Source organism: Dasypus novemcinctus, chromosome 16 (genome assembly GCF_030445035.2).
Source record: "Dasypus novemcinctus isolate mDasNov1 chromosome 16, mDasNov1.1.hap2, whole genome shotgun sequence".
In the NCBI taxonomy this organism is placed as follows: domain Eukaryota; kingdom Metazoa; phylum Chordata; class Mammalia; order Cingulata; family Dasypodidae; genus Dasypus; species Dasypus novemcinctus.
In genome coordinates, this window is record NC_080688.1 from 38509284 (window position 1) to 38533346 (window position 24063).

The 24063-nt window shown below is 36.8% G+C and overlaps 1 protein-coding gene across 7 annotated transcripts in view; it reads left to right on the forward strand.

Moving 5' to 3' along the window:
- The window catches only part of RBBP8 (RB binding protein 8, endonuclease), a 113266-nt gene that overhangs the window by 48985 nt on the left and 40218 nt on the right, over nucleotides 1-24063 (forward strand). For all 7 annotated transcript variants that reach the window (XM_004465112.3, XM_004465111.5, XM_058277538.1 and 4 more), the window contains exons 5-6: nucleotides 7710-7822; nucleotides 18281-18347. In XM_004465112.3, the coding sequence (XP_004465169.2) occupies nucleotides 7710-7822; nucleotides 18281-18347 (180 nt within the window). The remainder of the gene's footprint in view (nucleotides 1-7709; nucleotides 7823-18280; nucleotides 18348-24063) is intronic.

Sequence of the window (24063 nt, forward strand, 5' to 3'; positions counted from 1 at the left end):
TGAAGTCATGAAGCATATGACAATATGGATGAACCTGGAGGACATTATGTTAAGCAAGCCAGACACAGAAGGAAAAATACTGTATGATTGCACTATTATGAACTAAATATACTGTGTAAACTCATGGAGCTAGTAACTAGAATATAGGTCACCAGAAAATAGAATGAGGTTAGAGAATGGAAAGCTGAGGATTAATCAGTGCAGAATTGGTAAAAAGATTGTTTGTGAATCTTTGAAAATGAGTAGAAAAGTGAAAGCACATCATAGTGTTTTTAACTAGCAGAGCTGTTATATGGATATGACAGTGGTTGAAAGGGAAAGTCTAAGGACATGTATATTACTGGAAGGAAAGCTAACAAATGTAACATGGGACTGTATAACATAGTGAAACCTCATTTGAAATACAAATATGGGTAGTATTGCATATAATACTGTTTCTACAAAATATAAATACAAATAAACTAGACAAAAACAGATTAGCTATGTATGGCAGGAGAAGCATAGGAAAATTGAGAGGTGATGAGTTTTGGTTTTTTATTATTGGAATATTGAAAATGCTGTAATAATGACTGAAGTGTTAAATGAACAACTATGTGATTATACCAAGTACCATCATTGTACACTTCAGGTTAATTTATGCTTTATTAATATGTATCAATAAAATTGATTTGTAAAAAAACACACACACACACTCACACAAAAACAGGAACCCCTGGCATGTTGTACAGGTCCTAAGGTGATGTAAAGGACTACTCCCTCCATGTTTCATCCCTGTGGCAGTAACCCACAGAAATAACAAAGACTCCACCCGTCCCTTTCCAGCAGCTACAGTGCTGATGAGTTTGACTCTAGGAGAAGAGATCTTCTGGGATTGGTGGTCCCTGCCCCCTCTGCTGCACAGGCATTTGAGGTTTATTTGAAACACCAAATTGCCAGGCCCTCCCTATCGACTGAAACATCAGTAAGGCACTTAAGAAGTGCCTGGGCTGTTGTTATCTACGGGTCACACTTCCTTTTCTCACCTGTTTTCCTCACGCCCTCTGTGTTCTCTGTTGGTACATGGCAAGGACCTGTTTATGTGCCCACCTCCCCTCACCAAATTAGGAGTTCCTTCAGGGCAGAGCCCCTGAATTGTTTGCCTCTGTTGTCTAGGCTTTGGTGCCTGCTGCAACATGGAAAACTTAATTGGAAAAAAAAAATGAAGCATGGGGATTAAGGCATACGGGAAGCTAAGCACAATAAAAGTGCTGGTGCTGAAAGCTTTATTATAAGCCATAGATGGTTCGGTAGATCAGGGCTTGCTTCCCACACTCCAAAGCAAGTATGCCAGGACAGCAGGTGTAGCTGTTCTGAGTATTCAGGAATTCTCTCTAACACTTAACAACATTAAGTAGTGGCTAGAGGAGAGGAGTGCAGTCAATTTCAGTTTATTTTCACAGTTGACAAAAGTGCTTAATTTTAGGAATAAGACATGAAAAGAATATAGGAGGAGTAGGAGGAAAAAAGGGTGCCTAGTTTTAAAGCTTTGTTCTGTTTTTTTTTTTTGTTTGCTTTTTTTAAAAATATTTTTTAGATTTATTTTTCTCTCACTTTTTTTTTTTTGTAAGTCTTTTTTTTTGGTTTTAAAGCTTTGAAGAATCTGTGGAGAAGGAGCTTCTGAAAAGATTCCTAAGCCCCATCCCTCTGATTCTCATTCTATTGGTCATGATTGGGAATTGAATCTTTTTCCTTCCTTCCTCTCTTCCTTTTAAAGCTTCCAGGCAGATTAAAAAAAAAAACAGCCAGCTTTGGGGACCACTCATCTCATTATATATTCAACCTGTGTTTAGAGTACCTTCCCAATTTCTGAGTGATTTTTTTTTTTCCTGTGGTTAAACATGTCCAGTGACAAATTAAGTCCTACCTCCTTAGGTAGCCCATTCCATTGCTAAACAGTGGGAAGGTTTTCTTTATACTAAAATAATATCTGTGCATGTAATTTCTGTCCATTGGCCCTAGTTTTACCCTTAGATCATAAATCTCTTTCAGATGATTGACTTTTCAAATACTTGAAAACAGCTGCCAAGTGCTGCCAATGATCTTTTCTACTGAGTAATTTTCCCTATTTCTTTCATTTTGTTTGTGTAGTCAGAATTGTACAACCTCATGTTTTAAAGATTTAAATAGATTTTCCCCCTAGGCTAAAAAAAATAGGAAGCGTACTGTTGTTCTTCTCCCCAATTTCTTCTTCTTCAGAAGCAGTCATGTTCAAGTCTGCATATTATTTTGATATGTACTTTAAAAATATTTATATTGCTTTTTGAATTTTTTCTTGACTTCACTTTTTTCTTCTCCTACCCTCTATACACACATGCTTTCCATTTCTTTCTCCTAACATAGTTGTAATAATTTTGGTTCACTCATTCAATTTTTTTATTATTATGATTATGTAAATGCAGTTCAGAGCTGAGTCATGTTGTGAACTGTGATCAATTTTCCTTCCTGTGTAAGTTTTTATTGTCCTTAGTGTTTATAATGGGTCCTGTTTTCATATGCTTGATTTTCTGTGTACCAACCACTAATTCAATCCCAAACTTCCCATTATGAATTTATCCAGGTGTTAAGATGGATAAGATATTCATTCATTTCCCTGAGTGAACAGACCTCTCATGGAGTCTCTGATCTGTTCCAGTTTGGACTGTGACCTCTTTATCTAGTACATACTAATCATTAGAAGTTCCTTTTACTGCTTTCCTGTTTTATGTATCCTGTGAATTCCTCTGTCTCATTTTATTTTCCTTTATTTTGATGGAGTACCTTCATCAGTAGATTTCTGAAGTAGAGTTTATGGAAGGTAAAAATATTTAACTTTATTTTATGAAATCAAACACATGTAAAAGACATAACAGTATAACTAACTCCAATGTACCCATCATCCAGCTTCAACAGTTAACTGTGGCCAATCTTGTTTAATCTATATTCCCACTAATACCCCTTACAACCCATTAATTTGAAGAAAAGTTATGGCATCATGTCATTCATCTAAATATTTCAATATGTATCTCTTAAGAAATGGAAGATACCCCCCAGCATGAGACATGACTCCTGGGGATGAGCCTCCCTGGCACTGAGGGATTGCTACCAAGTACCAGCTGATGATGTGGCTGGAGAATGACCTTGAATAAAAGAGTCAACTCAGACCAGCAGAATATCTCGGCCTACATGTAATATTAGGAGTTAAAGATGCTTTTTGACCTTGAATAAAAGGGGGAAATGGAAAGGACAAATGAGTTTATATGGCTATGAGTCTCCAAAAAAGAGCCAGGAGGTCATCAGAGGGGTCGCCCTTACACACACCTCAGCAGAGTCCCAGAGACAGCTAAAGTAGATAATCCCAGGTATTGGTTCTTCTGAGGGCTACAGAGACCCACAGGGTCTGTGGTCATAGCAGATGGACTTCAGTGCCATGTCAGTTAGCCCTACTTTGGAGTTTGTGTTTCTGTGTGATGGAGCTGGACTCAGATGTGATCTTTGTTCACAAGCCTCTCCTGTTACTTTTACCTGATCTGTGGTTGGCACTGGGGTTTAGTGTATACTCAGGGGACCTGAATCTAACAGACTTACAACTCCTACCCTCTGGTTTATTGGACTTAGCCCAGCCAGCTAACAGGGGTGAAACAGGTCAACCACCACACCAGGGAGCCAAGAGTGCCTACAGCTGCAAACAGGAGAATTGTATCCATCATCCAAGTGGAATCTGAGCACTGTCTCGATATAAAGGTGAAGTGGACATAACCATCCCAGGGTCCACAGAATGGAGGAATAGAGTATGGATTAGAGTGGGCTTACTGATATTCTATTCTGGAACTATTGTGATTAGTAATGGAAGTAAATGTAGCATTAAGGTGGAGAAAGTGGCCATGGTAGCTGCTGAGGGTGGGGAGTGGGAAGAAGAAATGTGATAAGGGGGCATTTTCAGGACTTGGAGTTGTCCTGGGTGGTACTGCAGGGACAGTTACTGGACATTGTATGTCCCCCCATGGCCCGCTGGGTGGACTGGGGGAGAGTGTAAACTGTAAAGTGGACCATTGACCATGTGGTGCAGCAGTGCTCAGAGATGTATTCACCAAGTGCAATGAATGTCCCATGATGATGGAGAAGGTTGTGGTTATGGGAGAAGTGGGGTGAGGGGGTTGGGGGGTATTTGGGAATCTCATGTTTTTTTAATGTAACATTAAAAAAAATTAAGACAAAGAAAAAAAGGAAGATATATATTACAATATATAATACTATTGTTACATTTTTAAAAGTTAAAAAGATAGGAAGCAGGAGGGGGTGTGGCTCAAGCAGTTGGGCTACCACCTACCACAGTGGAGGTCCCGGGTTCACTTCCTGGTGCCTCCTGAAAAAACAAAAACGGACAAGCCAAACAAATGAAAATCTGAATTCAGGGCAGCCAATGTGGCTCAGGGGTTGAGTGCTGGCTTCCCACATATGAGGTCCCTGGTTCATTCCCTGGTACCTCAAAAAAAATTTTTTTTAAGATAGGAAGCAAAATGTTTGAGAATTTACAGGCCTGAAAATTTTCTTTAATTGATAGTTACAGAATATTGAAGTTGAAGTCAGAAATAATTTTCCTTCAGTATTCTAAGTCATTTATCTTTTAATTTTCAGTATTGCTGTAGAAATCCCACACTATTTTGATTTCTGATACTTTCTGTGTGATCTGTTTTTACTTGTTTTTGTTTGTGCTGGAGACTACAGTTTTTTTCAAGTCCTTCAAGTATTAGACTGTTTCCTTGAATTATTTTATTGTTTTCTTCTCATTTTTTTTCCAGCTCATTCTTTCTGGAATACCTATTATTGATATGATGAACCTTCTGGAATAATCTCTTTTTTTTTATCTTCTCTATTTTCTGTCACCACATTTTTATACTGCTTTTCAAGGAGATTTTCTCACATTTTTTTTTTCTCATCTTAATAGAGTTTTTTTTACCCTTCCGTTATATTTTTAATTTTCAAGATCTAGCTTTTATTCTATTAATGTTTCCTCTTTATGACTTCCTATTCTCATTTCCTAGTTCCAATATCTTTTCTTATCTCTGAGAGTATTCTTTATAGTTTCGTAGTGGTGTTGGTGATGTTTATTTTTCTTCTCCTGACATTGCTTATGTTTCATTCAGATTCTTTTTTTTTGTCTTATTTGCTTTGGTTTCTTCTCACTTTATAAGGTTTTCTCAGTCTCTGTTTATCTGTTTATATTTAAGAGAGAGGAATATGAAGTTGATTGGAAGCTCAGAGTATATGGGTACAGATTGTTACTACAAGCTTCACTGTATGGTGATTTGACTGGTCTAGGTCATTGATGATCCCCTAATTCATTATCTTTAGATCTTTCTTATTAAGTTGGTAATAATTCCTAGAGAAACCTCCTTTAATTCTGCTCCAGGCTTTGTAATAGGGCTGTCTACCAGTGTTCCAGTAACCATGTAGATGACAGGAGACTGGGCAAGGGTCTAAGTACTTGGTGTGCATTTACACTGATTTCAGTATTGTACTCCTACCCTTTACTCTACCTGGTGTCCCCCCAAATCACACACTTTCTCTTATAGACTTCCTGAAAATTAAACCTCTAGTCTTCTGCTGGGATGTGGAAGAAGTAATCACTTAACTGCTCACAATATGGGGGAGAATATGGTGATCTATTGACTCCTGATACTAATTTTTGGACTTTTGGGAAATTCTGCAGTGTAAGTTGCATCAGGTCTAGGTCAACACTGTCCAATATGCATTATCCAATATAATGACTAAAAATATGTGGTTATTGAGCACTTGAATGTGACTGAAGAAGTCCATTTTTAGATTAGATTTAATGTATTTTTAAATAATTACATGTGGCTGTGGCTGTGGCTGTGGCTAGTGTATTGAACAATGTTGAACGGTGTGGTTCTAAGTTTTTTCCACCGTTTATTTAGGATTCAAACACTCTTAGGTTAGTTTCTATTTGTCCACCATCTGCCTTGCTTCCTGTTTTTCGTTTCTTCTCCCATCCTCTTGTTCTTGTAAGTTTGTGTCTCTAAAAAATATATACCTTTACTGTAATTTTAGTGGGATTTTTTGGAGGGAGCAAAAATAGGTGAAAATGTTCAGTTTATCTTCACCTAAATATGCAGTTTTTCTTCATACAACATGGTTTCAGAGCTCCTGATCATCCTAATACCCAAGCACTGCAATTAAGCCATGATGCCCAGCTCTTTATTCCTTTATTAGAATAGAAATTCTAATTCTATTAATGTAATCCATGATCTTATTTTTTATATCGACATCTGTACTGTTGATAGTTTTACTTTCATATAAAGATCTCTAGGTCCTTTTTTTAAAAAAAATTATTATACAGTTGTTTTCATGTTTTATTTCCTTAACTTATTTTAAAATTCATGACATGTACTACCAGGCTATGAATTCCATAGACACTTAACTACATGTTATCTTATTGTCTTAAGTTATTGAGTTGAAATTATGTACCTTAGAACATATTTCTAAAATTCCTAATGTGGAGTGTGTATCTCTTTTTTTTTTTTTTTTAGATTTATTTTTATTTATTTAATTCCCCTCCCCTCCCCTGGTTGTCTGTTTTTCTGTGTCTTTTTGCTGCGTCTTGTTTCTTTGTCCACTTTTGTTGTCGTTAGCGGCACGGGAAGTGTGGGCGGCACCATTCCTTGGCAGGCTGCTCCCTCCTTCGAGCTGGGCGGCTCTCCCTATGGGTGCACTCCTTGCGCATGGGGCTCCCCTATGCGGGGGACACCCCTGTGTGGCACCGCACTCCTTGCGCGCATCAGCACTACGCATGGGCCAGCTCCACACGGGTCAAGGAGGCCCGGGGCTTGAACCGCGGACCTCCCATGTGGTAGACCGACGCCCTAACCACTGGGCCAAAGTCGGTTTCCCTGTATCTCTTTTTTAACTATGTGTTTTTTCTGATTATATAAATAATAAAATAGAAATTTTGAAAGCTATAGAAAAACTCTTAAGAATAAAACTTCCTGTAATTTGTTACCTAAAAGATAATATTATTAACATTTTGGGCTAAACCTTTTACTTTCTTTCCCTCTACATGTATGCAGTATATGTATTCCTCCTTCCCTTTAGGACTCACAAATAATAAGTAATCTGTTTTGTAATCCGAATTTATTTTTTACATAATAAATTGAGAATTTTTAGTTTTACTAACATTAATTTTTTTTAATTCTGAAAAGAACAAAATATGAGGTGATTTTTTTATTAATACTTTGTTTTCCTTGACCTTTAGTATTTATTCAACTAATAAACACTTATTACATGTTATATCCTGAGCAGGACAGATGCAAAAGTTACTTAAGACATAATTCTGTTCTTTGGTACTGGGGGGGTTTCATATTTTGGCTACAATAAATTAAAACAAGGTCATTTTCTTCAGTAACTAAGTTTCCTTGGATAGAGTTTAAAATTGGCAGATTTTTTTTTTTTACAGAATTTCACCCGTATTCCAACCTGTTAGGAAATACTGTTTTAGCATGATTTAAGCATGTTTAACATGATTTTAGCATGATTTAAGCATCACGGCTTTAACGTAATTTATGTTAAAGCCGTAATGCATCATTAAAATAGTTGATTTTTCTCTAGATATGCCAAGTTAAAATAAGAGGAAATATCTTTTAGTAGATGAAAAATATTTTGTTTTTATTTCATAGGTTGAGAGCAGGATTATGTGATCGCTGTGCCGTAACTGAAGATCATATGCGGAAAAAACAGCAAGAGTTTGAAAATATCCGACAGCAGAATCTTAAACTTATCACAGAGCTTAGTGAGTTTCCTTTCTTCATTTATTAAGTCTTTAAAGCAAAATATCCTATTTTTAAAACCTATTAGTAAATTGGTTAAAATCAAATAGATTTATAATTTTTTTCTCATGTAAGTAAAAAGTTAAATGTCCTTTTTGTAGGTTTATTATGCTGATTTTAGTAGGAAATGAGGGTACAAAAAGATTGTGCAAATACTGTCTACATTGGTCTTAAAGTTGGTCTCACCAGTTATAAAACAAGAAGTTACCTTTGAACATGTCTGTATTTACTTCTTTGACTTTGTCTTTATTTCATGTAAATTGACCCCCACTTAGTAAAGTTAAATACAAATCAGACACTTAAATTTAATGTTCTACAAAGGTTCTTTTTTGTTTATACAACATACTATTTGAGTATACTATTTTCAGTTTATTGTTCTTGCCCATTCAATGTAGGGTTTCCTTATATTCTTCCTGGTCTTCTTCTCTTAGTTTTTTTCTCTTCTAACACTTTGCTTAGCCTTCTTCTCTTTTCATTCTTTATCTCTTGGTATCCTTGACCTAGATTCCTTGTAAGCAACTCAAAATCAACATGTTCAAAATGTAATTCTCTTCTTTTCCAAATTAATTCCATCCTGTGACTTTTTTCCCCCCTGTTAATTATATTGCTGTCGTCTGGTGATTCAAGCAAGAATATATGAATTATTACTACATTTCTATAATACATTATCATATTATTTTTAAAATAAATTAAAAGAATATAATTTTATTCTGCTCCCAGGGAAAGTTACTGTTAAAAGTCTGATATGTGTCCTTCCAGTTCCAGAAATGTTTCTGTTTGTGTCTTTCTATCCTTCTCTTTTAAATTTTAATGGAATCATACTCCTACTTCTTGTTCTGAAACTTGCTTTCTCACTTTAGACTGTGTCTTGGGAATCTTTACATGTTAAAAAGCTTCTATGGTGTGTGTGAATGTGTGCCTATTTTTATTTAGGAATAAGTATATCATCAATGAGCAGAAAATTATTACATCCCAATAAATATGGTTGAGTTATGCAATCATATGAAAGTTAGTACTAGAAATAATCTACTGTAATGTCTGCATATCTGGTAGATATCCAGCACCTTTTTAACTGCCTGAAAAAGAACTAAAAACTCAAAACAAGCAAAAAGGTTTAGTTTAGGTACTAAGGTATAGGACAGAGTTCTTTTTAAAGGAATACATTGTATTCCTTTAGTGTAGCTGTCATTTATTTAACCATACTCATATTCATGGACAGCTCAATTTTTTGTTGGACTAAGAATATCCATTTCCCACCATCCCCTTCACCTTTGAGAAAAAAATGTATTAATTGCTAATATCCAATCTGGTGGGTGAAAGTACCTTTGTTAAATTTGCCTTCTCATTACTATTCAGATAAGTATCTTTTCACATTATCTTTAGTTTGCATTTTTCATGGATAAATAGCTATTATCTTTTCCCAATTTTCTGTTGCCCTGTTTAATCTTTTTGAATTTTCTAAATTAAGACCTCTGAGTGTTAGGGAAGGATTATTAACCTTTGGTTATACGTAGTGTGCAAATATTTTCTTCCTCACTGTCTATTGTCCGTTGATTTTGTTTTAGTACTTCTCTTGACATAATTTGGTGTCTTGTTTAAAAAGGCTTTCTCTATCCCAAAAATACAGACATACTCTCCAATTATTTTTACAGTACACACACTTTAAAATTTTTAGATATTTAATCCGTCTCAAATTTTTAACATGGAACATGAGGTAGACTTTTACCATCTGTAGGTTGTCTGGGCATTCATCTTCAACCTTGTCTCCTGGTCACAAAATAGCTGCTCATTTTCAGGTCTCATGTTTGCATTTCAGACAGCAAGAGGCAAAAGACTGAAAGGAACATCCTAGCAGAATCTTTCTCCTAAAAAAAAATAGCTTTCTTTAAATAATTTTTGCTTAAATTTCATTGGCCAGAATTCTCTCCCTTTTTTCCCCAACTTCCTATCGTTGGAAAATGGGGATTTGAAGGAAGTTGCTAATGGAAACTAGGTCAGACCACCAGTACTTTCTGTTCTAATTTGCTATTATTTCTGTAGTTTTATAGTATGTTTTGATAACTTGCTTAGAAAATAAAGTCCCTATTGTATAATTTCAAGCACATTTACTCTTTGAAATAAATTTTGGAGTGAATTTATTATGTTCAATAGAATATCCTGATGGGAGTTTAATGTGGAGTGGTATGTTATAATATGAGAATAAACAGCTTTATAACCATCTTTTTCTAAAACTTTGATATACTTCACTGTCTATTCCAGTCTTCTTTTATGTTATTCATTAATGCTTTTACTATATTCCCTGTTAATTTTATTCCTGGGTATTTCATATTTGTTGCCATTCCAAACAAGTGTATGAATAATACTAGTTTTTATGGCCTTGTATCTGCTACCCTCCTAATCTCTCTAATTAGCTGTATTATATTGTGAATTGTTTAGGTAATAATTTTCAGTTATTTTTACTGTTTTTTGTTGTTTGCTTGACATACTGCATTGGCTAGGGAATTCAGAATATTGCCTAATAGTAGCAGTTTATGGTAAAGGATAGGCGATAATATTTCACTATTTAGTGTGTCACAGGCTGCTGGATGATACACAAAATCAAATTAATGATATTTTCTTCTGTTCTTCTTTTGCTAAGAGTTTTATTTAGTTTAATCGAGAATTTATCAAATTCTTTTCTTGGCATCTATTGAGTGAATCATAGAGTTTTTCTCCTGTAATATGGTAATATAGTGGGTTCTATTCATTGATTTTCTTTTTTTTTTACTTTGATAATCTACCCAACAGTATTCTTTTTTTAATTTTTTTATTGTCTTTTTTTTGAAGTTACATAAATCACAAAAAAATGTTACATTAAAAAATATAAGAGGTTCCTATATACCCCCACCCCCCACCCCCACTCCTCCCACATCAACAACCTCTTTCATCATTGTGGCACATTCATTGCATTTGGTGAATACATTTTGCAGCGCTACTGCACTGCATGTATTATAGTTTACATTGTAGTTTACACTCTCCCCCAGTCCAGTCAGTGGGTTATGGCAGGATATATAATATCCAGCATCTGTCCCTGCAGTATCATTTAGGACAACTCCCAGTCCCAAAAATGCCCCCACATTTCATCTCTAATTCCCTCTCCCTGCCCTCAGCAACTGCCTTGGCCACTTTCTTCAGATCAATGCTACAGTTTCTTCCATTACTAGTCACAGTAGTTCTATAATAAAATACCAGTAAGTTCACTCTAACCCATATTTTATTCCTCCATCCTGTGGACCCTGGGTTGGTGATGTCCACTCACCTCTATATCCAGAGGAGGCTTAGATCCCACATTGTTGATGGATGCAATTCTCCTGCTTGCAATTGTAGGCACTCTCAGTTCCCTGGTGTGGTGGTTGACCATCTTCACCTCCTTGTTAGCCGACCTGTACAAGTCCAACAAACCAGAGAGTAGGAGCTGCAACTCTGCTGAGGCTTAGAGCCCAGCTGACACATGGCCTGTCCAGAGATTGAAGTCTCCTGGGTATACACCAACCCCAACACCAACCACAGGTTCAGTAAAAGTGATAGAAGAGGCATGTGTAGAAATTTCACATTTGAGTCCAACTCTATCACACTCAGGAACACAAATTCCCAGGTAGAGCCCACTGACAAGGCACTGAACTCCAGAGCCAACTGCCATGATCAAAGAACCTGTGTGTCTCCGTAGGCCTCAGGAGCACCTGTACCTGGGATTGTATCTACTTTGGCTTCTCTGGGATCCTGCTGAGGCATGTGTAAGCGTGACCCCTCTGATGATTCCTGACTCTTTTTTGAAGACTCTTAGCCATATTAACTCATTTATCTTTACCATTTCCCCCTTTTCTTCAAGGTCTCTTTCTAATTGCATCACCAGTTAGTGATTGGTAGTAATCCCTTGGTGCCAGGGAGCCTCACCCCCGGGAGTCATGTCCCATGCTGGGGGGGAAGGTAATGCATTTACATGCTGAGTTTGGCTTAGAGAGTGGCTACATTTGAGTAACATGGAGGCTCTCAGGAGGTAACTCTTCGGCACCCTTATGCTCTAGGCCTAATTCAAATTTAGCCACACAGGCTCATAAGCATAGTCATCAGTATCAAGGGCTCATCATTGGAGCATCCTTCTTCACTGATGTTTGCCCTCGCACTTGGGGGATTATTGCTCTTCCTCTGGGGAATGTGACAGAGCTCCCCTGGCTAGGAACTCTGCAGTCCCTCAGTTGTTGTTTGTAACTGTTAACTACTATGAAAATATCCAGCATATATCTGAACAATTTTATGTACCCTATATACATGCCCTGGAGAACTCCCTCCCAACCATGTGGTGCCCATCAATAATACCCCACCAACATTCCTCCTCTGCAATAGTTGAACCCCGCTGTGGTCCAAAACTTCCTAAAAAATGAAGCCTAATATGTTGAAAATGAAATAGTACTGATAGGTTTAAAGATTAGAAATAGAATACATACTGATTTAGAAAAACTAAAAGTAAAAATGAATTGGGGTATTAAAAAACAAAAAATATCATAATACTTTGTTTTTGATGTTTTGCCTTTTATCACTGTAATAGGTTTTGCCCTGTATGTACAGTAGCAAGGCAGTTTCTTTCATTTCTTCCTCAGTGTCTACATCCTTTCTTCTTTTTTTTTTTTAATTTTTAATTTTGCCATTTTCTAGTGCCAAACTGTTTCGTTTCTAGAACAGAATAGATGAATGTTGGGTACATTAATATTTTGTTAAATTGAAAGTTTCCCAGTTTTTCTGCTCTCAAGGTGCTTTTTCTATATTTTAAATAACATAAGAACAGTCTTTGAAGGCATATAAGAATATTTGTGAAATCATCTAGTTTGCTACTGTTTTTAGAATTAGATATTACCACCTTTTAAATTTTATTGTTATTGTTCTCAGTTTTTTATTTCTTCTTAAGTTGATTGTGGTAATTTAAGTTTATAGACATTAAACCTATTTCATTTAGATTTTCTAACTTTCTAGTATGATGTTTTTTATATTCTTATTTTTTTAAAAAAACTCCATACGATAGATATGTTCCTTTTTACCTTTCTCATGTTATTTGTTTGCCCTTATTTACCTTGATTAGATATGACATGAGTCATTCTTTCTAGGCCTTTTCAGAGGACAGAGCTAGGAAATAGATAAAATACTTGATGAGTTCATGTTGAAATTTCAAGTTCAATATTACAGAGCTTTTATTAATCTCTCCTTTATTACATGTGTATTTCTTCTACACTGAAATCCTGGTTCTGAAGGACACAGGGATGATAAAATTAAAATATCCCATAATTACTCATTTAACATTTTATCTCATATTACAAGCATAATAGTTTCAGCATATTACCCTTAAAAATACCACCAATATAATTACTGAAAAGTTCAGTAAAATTAATGTCACATAAAAATGAGCAACAGAAAAGTTATCTACAACTTCAAGCAGGAGAGTCCCATCCATCAGCCACATGGGACTGAAACCCCACTCTCATTTAGAGGTGGAATGCACATCACCATCCCAGAATCCTCAGGATCAGGGAATGAACTATGGACTAGATTGGACTTGCTGGTATTCTAGTATAGACTTATTGTTATTCTAGCAATGGAAGAATTTATATCATTGATGTGGAGACTGTGGCTCTTCTGAGGTCAGGGAGAGGGAAAAACAGGTGTAATACGGGGACATTTTCAAGTCTTGTCCTGAATGACCTTGCAATAACAGATATAGGCCGTTATGTCTTGCCATAACTACAGAATTGTGTGGGAGAGAGTGTAAACTACATGTAAACTATAGTGGCAATGCTCCAAAGTATGGTCATCAATTGCAATGAATGTACCACACTGAAAAAAAAAGTTATTGAGATCATATCCCATATAAAGTTGTTATAAGAATAAAATACAAGGGCTTCTGTTTTTGAATTGTTAATGTTTCTTTCTAGTTGCTCTGTTTTTACATAAGAATTTGGAGAGATTAAAAAACTATGTTGTCACTGCTGCCACTTTTCCTGAATCCCCCCCCCCTTTCTTTTTAAAGATTTATTTTTCTCCCCTTCCCCCCCCCCCCCAGTTGTCTGCTCTCTGTGTCCATTCATTGTATGTTCTTCTGTGACCGCTTCTATCCTTATCAGTGGCACCGGGAATCTGTGTTTCTTTTTGTTGCGTCATCTTGCTGCATCAGCTCTCTGTATGTGCGGCGCCATTCCTGGACAGGCTGTTCTTTCTTTCGCTCTGGGCGGCTCTCCTTACAGGGCGCCCTTCCTGTGCATGGGGCTCCCCTACACAGGGGACACCCCTGCGTGGCACGGCACACATCAGCACTGTGCATGGGCCAGTTCCACATAGGTCAAAGAGACCCAGGGTTTGAACTGTGGACCTCCCATGTGGTCGGTGGACGCCCTATCTATCGGGCCAAGTCTGCTTCCCCCATTTTTTAATATGCTACTTTTTTCTTTCTATCCTGCCTTTTCTTTCTGTAGTACTTTTTTTAAACCCTTACTTTTTTTTCTGTCGTATTCTTATTTTTCACAGTTAATGAATATCGAGGGTGTTTGTGTTCTTATTCAATTTCTATTTGATCCTTTTCTTTTTTTTTTAAGCCTTTTATATTTTTTCCTTTTTAGCCTTAAATTTTACCATGCTTTCTTAAAGTATGAAGTTAATATCTTAATATTCTTCTGAATAATAGAGACTTTAGAACACTTAACTCTGACCATCTCTTTTTCACTTACATGCTATTTTTGTCCAGCATTTCATTTCTACATTTTAACCCTATAATTAGATACTTTTAAAACAATTATTTTATTCAGACAGTGTTTTTAAGATTTACTTACATGTTTTGCCATTTTCTTTTTTCATTATGTCTTTACATCTCACTTTCCTTCTGGGATTATTTTCCTTTCTGAGATACATTTTTACAAGTTCCTTTAGAAGGGATTGTTGGTTCTAAACTCTTTCAGTTTTTATCTGAAAATGTTTTTACTTTACCCTTATTCTTGTAAGGTTATTTTGCTGAGTAACAATTCTTTATAGGTTTTACTACATTTTGGATGAGGTTTTTATTTTTTAAGTTCTGCTTAGTATACATTATATTTCTCTAGAATCACATCTTTAAAAATTTTTGGAAAACTGCCAGCTACCAGCTCTTCAAATATTGTGTCTTCTCGATTCTCTCTTAATTATTCTGAGATTCTGATGACACTTCCTTGTTCTATCCTTTATATGTCTCTTAACATCTTTTGCATATTTTTCATCCCCTTGTTTCTCTCTACTGCATTCTCTAATTTCCTCAGATCTTTTATTCAATATGCTAGCTATTTCCTCAACCATTCTGTCAGTTATTTTATTTCAGTAACCACATTCTTCATTTCTAAAAATTCTATTTGGTTCTTTTTCTTTTTTTTTTTTAATTAATTTATTTATTTCTCTCCCCTTCCCCCCACCCTCACCCCGGTTGTCTGCTCTCTGTGTCTATTTGCTGTGTTGTCTTTGTCCGCTTCTGTTGTTGTGAGCAGCACGGGAATCTGTGTTTCTTTTTGTTGCGTCATCTTGTTGTGTCAGTTCTCCGTGTGTGCAGCACCATTCCTGGGCAGGCTGCACTTTCTTTCGCGCTGGGCGGCTCTCCTTACAGGGCGCACTCCTTGCGTGTGGGGCTCCCCTACATGGGGGACACCCCTGCGTGGCACAGTAATCCTTGCGCGCATTAGCACTGCATGTGGGCCAGCCCCACATGGGTCCAGGAGGACCGGGGTTTGAACTGCAGACCTCCCATGTGGTAGACGGAGACCCTAACCATTGGGCTAAGTCCGCCGCCTTTGGTTCTTTTTTAAGACTACCTAGTCTCTTTTTTTCTTCCTAATAAATTTTTCAAAAATACAGAAAGGTAGGGAGATTATTAACCCCCATATACCGATCCCATAGACTTAGTGTTCATGTTTTACTATATTTGCTTCATCTCTTTCTCACTACTTTAGAGAGCTATATCTTATGTCTTTAGCCTAAGGGCAACTTTCAGCCACCCATTATTTACCCATTAAGCAGTTTCTGGACCTTGCTATCTGCTAGTGAGATAGGAAGTTCTGTTAGAAAAATTTACTATTTAAATTTTCTGTAAGTCCTTTGTCTTTGTTGGATTTTACCATCAATCTGAGCCTGTCTAGTTTTAAATCACTCAGGAATTTTTTATAGTTTTGATCAAGTAGTGGTAACCTTTCTGGCTTTTTCAATTTTGGAATGGACTATCTTTTTAAATAAAATTTTATTGAAGTATATCGTTCATACATGAACATATATAAATAATAAGTGTATAGTAAAATTAATTATCTACAAAACAAACATGCATACAAGGCTCCCGTATATCTGTCCACCACCAACACCTTGCATTGTTGTGAAACATTTGTTACAAACTATGAAAGAACATGATCAGAATATTACAACTGGGAAGCGGATGTGGCTAAGGCAAGTGGGTTCCCGCCTACCATATGGGAGGTCACTGGTTTGGATCCTGGTGCCTCCTAAAGAGGACAGTGAGCTTCAGGAAGACGCAGCAAGCTGACACAAGAGACACAAGAAGAAGAAAGAAAAACATAATGAAAATATTACTACTAACGATAGCGCATATCTTATATTTGGTATATTTTCCCCCCAACCCACCCAGTTATTAACACCCTACCTGAGTATTATATATTTGTAATCTTTCAGGAGAAAGCATTCTCATATTTATCCTGTTTACCATAATCCATCCTCCACCACTGTATTCCCTGCTTTATACAGTCCCATGCTTTGTACAGTCCATTCAAAGTGTACACTCAGTGGTTCTCATTTTCTTAACAGAGTTGTGCTGTCATCACTACAGTCAATTTTAGAATGTTTTCATTATCTCAAAGGGAAAATTCCTATACTCCCTTAGATACCCCATTATTTTATACCGCCCTATTTTAGAGTTGTTTTGACATTGTTTGAGTTTGGAGAAATCTAGAAATTAGAAATTAAGGTCCTCTTTGACTGTTCTCACCCCTAGAGAGGATGAATTGCCAAATACTGCTGATTCTGTCTCTGAAACAGCTCTTGTCTTCATTTCTTATTTCTCCATCTCCCACATTAGTCCAGGTACTCATTTCTTTTAATGATGCCCCAACTTTTCCTATTGCCAATACTTTCTTCTTACTTCAGTGTGTACATACTAACAAATCAATCTTTCCAAACTATGACTGTGAATGCATCATTTATCTATGAAAAATGATACCTGATAAACCTTAAGATAAAGTTCAGGTTTATTGGCCTGGTATTAAAGGCTTTCACCATTTATTATACCTAATCTTTATGTCTAACTTTGTTCTACTAATTCTGTGCATGAATAGCCTTCCGTCCTTTTCAGTTGTCCTCTCTCTCATGAATCCTTATGAGCCCAAAGTAACCTTTTTCCTCCTTGAAATTCCCTTTCCGTACTTTGTTTGTACCTCTCTAGTGACCCTTTTCATTTTTGATTGTATAAAATGTCTCCCTTATTAGACATCTAGGTTAATGTCCATATGTTAAGTTTTTTAGCTCCTACACAGGATATAGTTACCTTATATATTTTACTGCAAGTCTTCAAAACGTTTACTCAATGTAAAAAATAGTTTAGATTTATAAACCACTGACTTAAATTTTTGGAATATTGTAATCTTCTTTGGTAGGAATTAATAATATATGCTATGATTTTAATTTCTTAGCTCTACTATGCCTAGAAAAGCACATTTTTGACCAATGACCTCATACTAAGTATTGATGATAGTTTTGTGTTGGCAGCATTGGAAATTATAGCCCAAAATTCACCTTCTCTATAAACTAACTGGGAATGGATAGAAAAACTTAGTGGAGGTAGATTCAAACAAACAAATACTACTTTAATAGAAACATTTGAATTACAGATGCTATAATTATTGATGAAACAAAATGTGGAAGAAAATTAGATCTAATAAATTTGCTTATGTTATGAAAATTACAGTGATATTCAGTGTTTCATAGCTTTTATGCTCAGATTTACTTCAAGATGGGTAACTCTCATTAAAATGGTATTTGAAATTATAAGAACTGTGTAACCACATAGAATACTTTCTTATCTTCAGTAGGAATAATTATACTATAAATCCCAGTATGCAAGGTACTCTTTCTTTGCTGTCCACAAGCATTGCATGATATTATCCAGTCAATCAGTTACCTGGAAATAATATTATATGAAATGTAGTAATCACTACCTAGTAACAAATTAGTGTTGCACAGTAGCATTAACCCTGACTAACATTATGACTTAGAATTAGAAAATCCTAATTTTTCCATTATTGTTGACATAATTTATAGAAAAAGCCTGTCAGCGTTAATATAACTACATTATCTGCCTTCTTTTTCACATTATATTTAAGTGAATGAAAAGAATACTCTACAGGAAGAAAATAAAAAACTTTCTGAACAACTGCAGCAGAAAATTGGGTAAGTATTTTTCCCTAATTGCAGCAGAAAATTGAGTTATTTTTTTCCCAATATTTCTTTCTTCATTTTAGTTACTATATAAACTGTATAGATAAATTACAAGTTGGAGATTTCATTTTGTAAAAATTATGAAGTGTTCTGCTATGAAAAGTTCAAAGAAATTCACTGTATTTTTGTTTGTGTATTGGGAATATGTATGAAGAGTATATGTATCTCTTAGGTTAATGGGTAAGAATATCGGAAGTCTCTCTTGCTCTCTTGCCTTCGCCCTATCCTGGTGCCTGTCCTGGTGCCGGTCCGTGTGCAGGTACCTGCCTTCTGCACCCTGCTCTCACTGTTTTTCCCCCTGCCAAGATTACCGCACAAGCAAAACCTGCACATTTATAATCTATAATGAGAAGCTGTAGTCTGTAAATCAGCCTGCTTTATCACTTTTCAGCTCCGTCCCCTCTGCCTGGGACCCATGATCTGTTATTTTCTCCCATTTCTCTTCCCTCCCTACCTTAATGAATTACTGCCCTAACTAACCCAGTGTGCTCTTGAAATTCATTCCTGCAACATAGTCAAGAACCTAGTCAAAATCCGGTTACAATATAGCAGTTCTATATTTAGTTTCTTGAGGAAATTCAAATATGTCTTCTACAAAGGCTCACCGTTATACATTCCCACCGACAGTGTAGGAGTGTTTCTATTTCTCCACATCCTCTCCAGCACCTATAGTTTTCTGCTTTTGTAATAATAGCCATTCTATAAGGTGTGAAATGATACCTCAGTGTAGTTGTGATCTGCGCTCCCCTAATAGCTAATGATGTTAAACATTTTTTGTGTTTTGGCCATTTCTATTTCCTCTTTGGATAAATGTCTATTTAAGTCTTTTGCCCATTTTTTAACTGGGTTGCTTGTCCTTTTGTTGCTGGGTTGTACTATCTCTTTATGTAGCATGGATATCAAAACCTTATTGGACTGTGCTTACCACCTTATTGACTTTTCACCTTATTGACAAAGATCTTTGATGCATAAAATTGTTTAAGTTTGAGGACGTCCCATTTATCTATTTTTTCCTTTGTTGCTCATGCTTTGGGTGTAAGGTTTAAGAAACCGCTGCTTACCACAAGAGTTTGAGTGACTCACTCCTGTACTAGAAGAGATATAAGAGAACCATGAAATGAAGCGGTGTGGGGCTCCTGACAGGCACCAGGGCTCGAGGGGCACAGGTCCCCCTTGCCTGTGAAGACTACAATCTCTTAAAGGCCTGATGATAGGGAGGAGGAGGTGGCAATGCCTGAAGTGATCATCATTTCTTTGTGTACAGTTCATTTCTTATTTAAAATTTAATTGCCAGTAAAAAGTTTATTGGCTTTTTCTGAAAGTAAAACATTTCAGCCATGGTCAAAAAGGAAAAATATACTGGAGAGGATAGTATTCAGATTCTTTAGCTGAAGATGGTAGGAAGACATTCAGAATTGCTTTACCAAAAATAGGGAGTTATGGTTGGGGTATTGGGAATTTACAGAAGTGAAGTACTGCAAGAGCCTGGCTGCCCTGCGAACGGACACAGAGAGCAGACAACAAGCAAGCCTCAAGTGGGGGGAATAACTTAAAAAAAAAAAAAGGACTCTGGGTGTCTGTGGGCAGTTTGCATCTTCTCTGGTTTCTCCTCTGGTGGGCTCGTGGCTGTTGACATCTTTAGTCTAGGTTCTTAAGGTTTAAAAAGAGAAGCTTGAGGTGTATGTGGCTGGCTTCAAGGGACAGTATTTGGTAACCTACTCATTAATTTCTCCCATTTTTAAAAAGTGCTATTGTTAATTCAAAGAAATGATGGCTAGTTTCTTAGGAGAGCACTTGCCAAAAAATGCCAATGAGCCACTACTGAATTTTGTGTTAATAATGTCCTCCAGAACTTGTTGGAAAGCCTTTATTAGCACTAAGTATTTTCCTTTCAGTTCTTTGGGATTTTCTATATATAGGATCAAGTCATCTGTGAATAAAATAGTTTTACTACTTCCTTTCAAATTTGGAAGTTTCTTTTTCTTTTCTAATTTTTTTTGCTAGAACTTCTTGTACAATGTTGAACACTACTGGTGAGAGCAGACATTGTTGTCGTTTTTAAAAAAGATTTATTTCTCCACTCCCTTGTTGTCTGCTCTCTGTGTCTCTTCACTATGTGTTCTTCTGTGTCTGCTTATCTTCTCTTTAGGTGGCACTGGGAACCAATCCTGGGACCTTCCAGAGTGGGAGAGAGGTGCTCAATCTCTTGTACCACCTCAGTTCCCTCGTCTGCTGCATCTCTTCATCTTTCCCTATGTCTCTTTTTATTGTGTCATCTTGCTGCTCCAGGTGTCTGCTCAGGCCAGCTTACCGCATGGGCCAGCACTCCTGTATGGGCCAGCACTCCTCCATGGGCAAGCATTCTGCCCAGGCCAGCTAACTATGTGGGCCAAATTGCGTTCACCAGGTGGCCCCAGAAATCAAACCCTGGACCTCCCATATGGCGGATGGGAGCTCAGTTGCTTGAGCCACATCTGCTTCCCCGACATTGTTGTCTTATACCTAAAATTAGGGGGAAACTTTAAGTCTTTCAGCATTGACATCAATTAACATTGATTGATTTTCTTATACTGAACCATCAATGTATTTCTGGGGAAAATCCTCTTTGGTCATAGTGAATAATGCTATTAATATCCTGGTGAATTCATTTTAGTCCTATTAATATCCTGGTGAATTCAGTTTGCCAGTATTTTGTTGAGGAGTTTTGCATTTTTTGTTCATAAGGGTAATTGGTCTCAAATTTTCTTTTCCTATTCTATCTTTTTTTTTTTAAAGATTTATTTTTTATTTATTTAATTCCCCTCCCCTCCCCCGGTTGTCTGTTTTCTGTGTCTTTTTGCTGCGTCTTGTTTCTTTGTCCGCTTCTGTTGTCGTCAGCGGCACGGGAAGTGTGGGCGGCGCCATTCCTCGGCAGGCTGCTCCCTCCTTCGCGCTGGGCGGCTCTCCTTATGGGTGCACTCCTTGCGCGTGGGGCTCCCCTACGCGGGGGACACCCCTGTGTAGCAGGGCACTCCTTGCGCGCATCAGCACTGCGCATGGGCCAGCTCCACACGGGTCAAGGCAGCCCGGGGCTTGAACCGCGGACCTCCCATGTGGTAGACGGACGCCCTAACCACTGGGCCACAGTCCGTTTCCCCTATTCTATCTTTACCTGACTTTGCTAACAGGTAAAGCTAACCTCATAGAATAAGTTAGGGATTGCTTTCTCCTCTTCATATTTTTGGAAGAATTTGATCAGAGTTGGTAATTCTTCTCTGAATGTTTAGTAGAATTAGTCAGTGAAGCCATCTAGTCTCAGACATGTTTTTGATTATTGAGTCAATCTCTTTACTTCTTATAGGTCTGTTGAGATTTTCTATTTTCTTGAGTCACTTTGAGGTATTTGTGTGTTTCTAGAAATATGTCCATTTCACCTAGATTATCTAATTTGTTGGCATAAAATTGTTCATGATATTACTTTATAATCCTCTTTATTGCTGTAAGATCAATAGTAATGTCCCCAATTTGAATTTTGATTTCAGTTATTTCCATCAGAGATTAAGAAGACCAAGCATATTTTCCAGACTAGCCCCCCTGACCAAGTTAAAATGGTTTCTAATAATTCATCTCTTTATATTCTTCTCAATTATAGTTCTAAAATACTTGCATTATATACACAAGTATGCTTCTTCAAGTTTCATAATCTATTAACTTCTTTCATTTATTCACTTAGCACAAATTGCCAAGTGTCTATACCATAGGTGAGGCATTAGAGGAAATACTGGGGATTTATTGATTAGCAAATCAGTAATGGTGGTGACAAAGTCTGTTTTTCTAGTACAAGCTTCTGGCCTTACTCCTTACATGCCGCTACCTGCTCCCTCCCCTCTCCTAACTACTTTGAAACCAATCTTACAGCCTTAGGACTGCAGAGAAAAACATCTCTGCCTGAAGGGGAGAAAAGGGATAAAGACAACATCACATCCCAGCTATTCTAAATATCAAATATCTAAATATCTGATATCTCCCTTTTTTCTTCCTCTCACTCCTGCTATCCAGGATTCTGAGAGTTTCCTAACTGGGTAGTTATATTCCTCCTCCCTCCAAGTCCTTACAGAACCAGGTGACCTAATTACTGCAAAGGAAAACATTCCAAATGAAGTGTTGCTAATCTTAACCTCAGAAAATCCCTCACCCCTTTCCGTGGAACTGAACCATCCTAAGTACAACCTCAGTAAATCTCTCATCCATCCCAGTAATCAACCCCCCTTACTATCTTCCAAGGCTTTTTCTCCAAACTTCCAATAGCTTGTTGTCTCTATTTCAGTGAAGTTGAATTCAGTTCTCTCTCCCTCTGTAATAGCCCCCGGAAAAAAGTCATCCTTGGGTATTTAACATTATCTGGTGCAGTTTTTGTCTTTGACAGTTCTTAATTGTTTTATAAATCAATCACATGAATAAACATCTCACATTATGATAAGATAGTAGCGGCAACTAGGGATACTAGTTTAGGATTCGAGGATTAGGGAATACCTTTCTGGGATAATAAGTGGTGGTACAAGTGGTAGAAAGAAAGCTAGATATTTGTTTTATCTTTTGGTGACTTAAATGATAGGATTTGATTCACAAATGTGTAGATGGAGAGAGATGGAAGGTAATATAAATCTTTCAGACACTGTCGGAATGTTTTCTTTCGTACAGTTTTACAAAAAAACTTGTTAGTCTAAATATGAAATTATATGTGTACATGTTTGATTCTTAGATGCAGATATTTCCTTACCTGACAAAGAATCATAGGAATATTAACTACGTTTACCTCTGTGGCACTCAATGCTTTCTTTCCTCTCCCCTCACCCCTACCCCTATGACTTAGGAGAGAGCCGTTAAAATCCAGTGAGGAATGGTGTTTTTATTTTTCTGCAAGGCAGAAATCTCTGTATTATTCTCAAACCAGGGTTGGGTAGAAATGGGCCACTTCTGCAGGCCTGAAATGTTTAGAAGAAATCTGGAGTTTCAGGAATTTTTAAGAACATTAATGCATATGCCTTTTTCTGTGTTCTCAGGATCACATTCATTCCAAAATAAGGCTATTCCTTTAAGACCCACTTGCTGGGTTGAGGATTCTGCCTTCACTAGTGTTTTATTCCCTTCTAATTTAAGCTCTGAGCTTGATCTTTGGGTTGTCTGCTGTCAGATCCAAGAGATGAGAGAAAGAGTCTCATTATGTACTGCCAAGGAGGTCCTTTGGCTTTAACACTAGTCATTAAATTAGTGATTAATCACATAAACACAAAAGAATATAGAGAAATATCAAAGCATGGTGATTTAAAGTGTTGTAATTTTTGTAATGGTTTATTTTAAATAATAGAGAAATTATCAAAATACTCATCTTTCAAATAAGCATTTGAGTTTTGTTACCTGCCTTCCAGCCCTTGCTTATAAAAGCAAACTATTTCCTGTTATACAAGTCTCAGGCCTAGAAAACTTCTTCCTCCCTCTATTAGTCTTCTCTCTCCCTCCATTTCTATAAAGAATAAAAACAATAACTTATATCTACCTGCCATTTACTCTTTTATGTGTTTTATGTTTATTATTTCTAATCCTCACTATGATTCTGCAAGATCGCATTATAACCCCTTCTTTACAGATGGGACCAAAGTTAGCAAAAGTCACATAACTTGCTATGGTC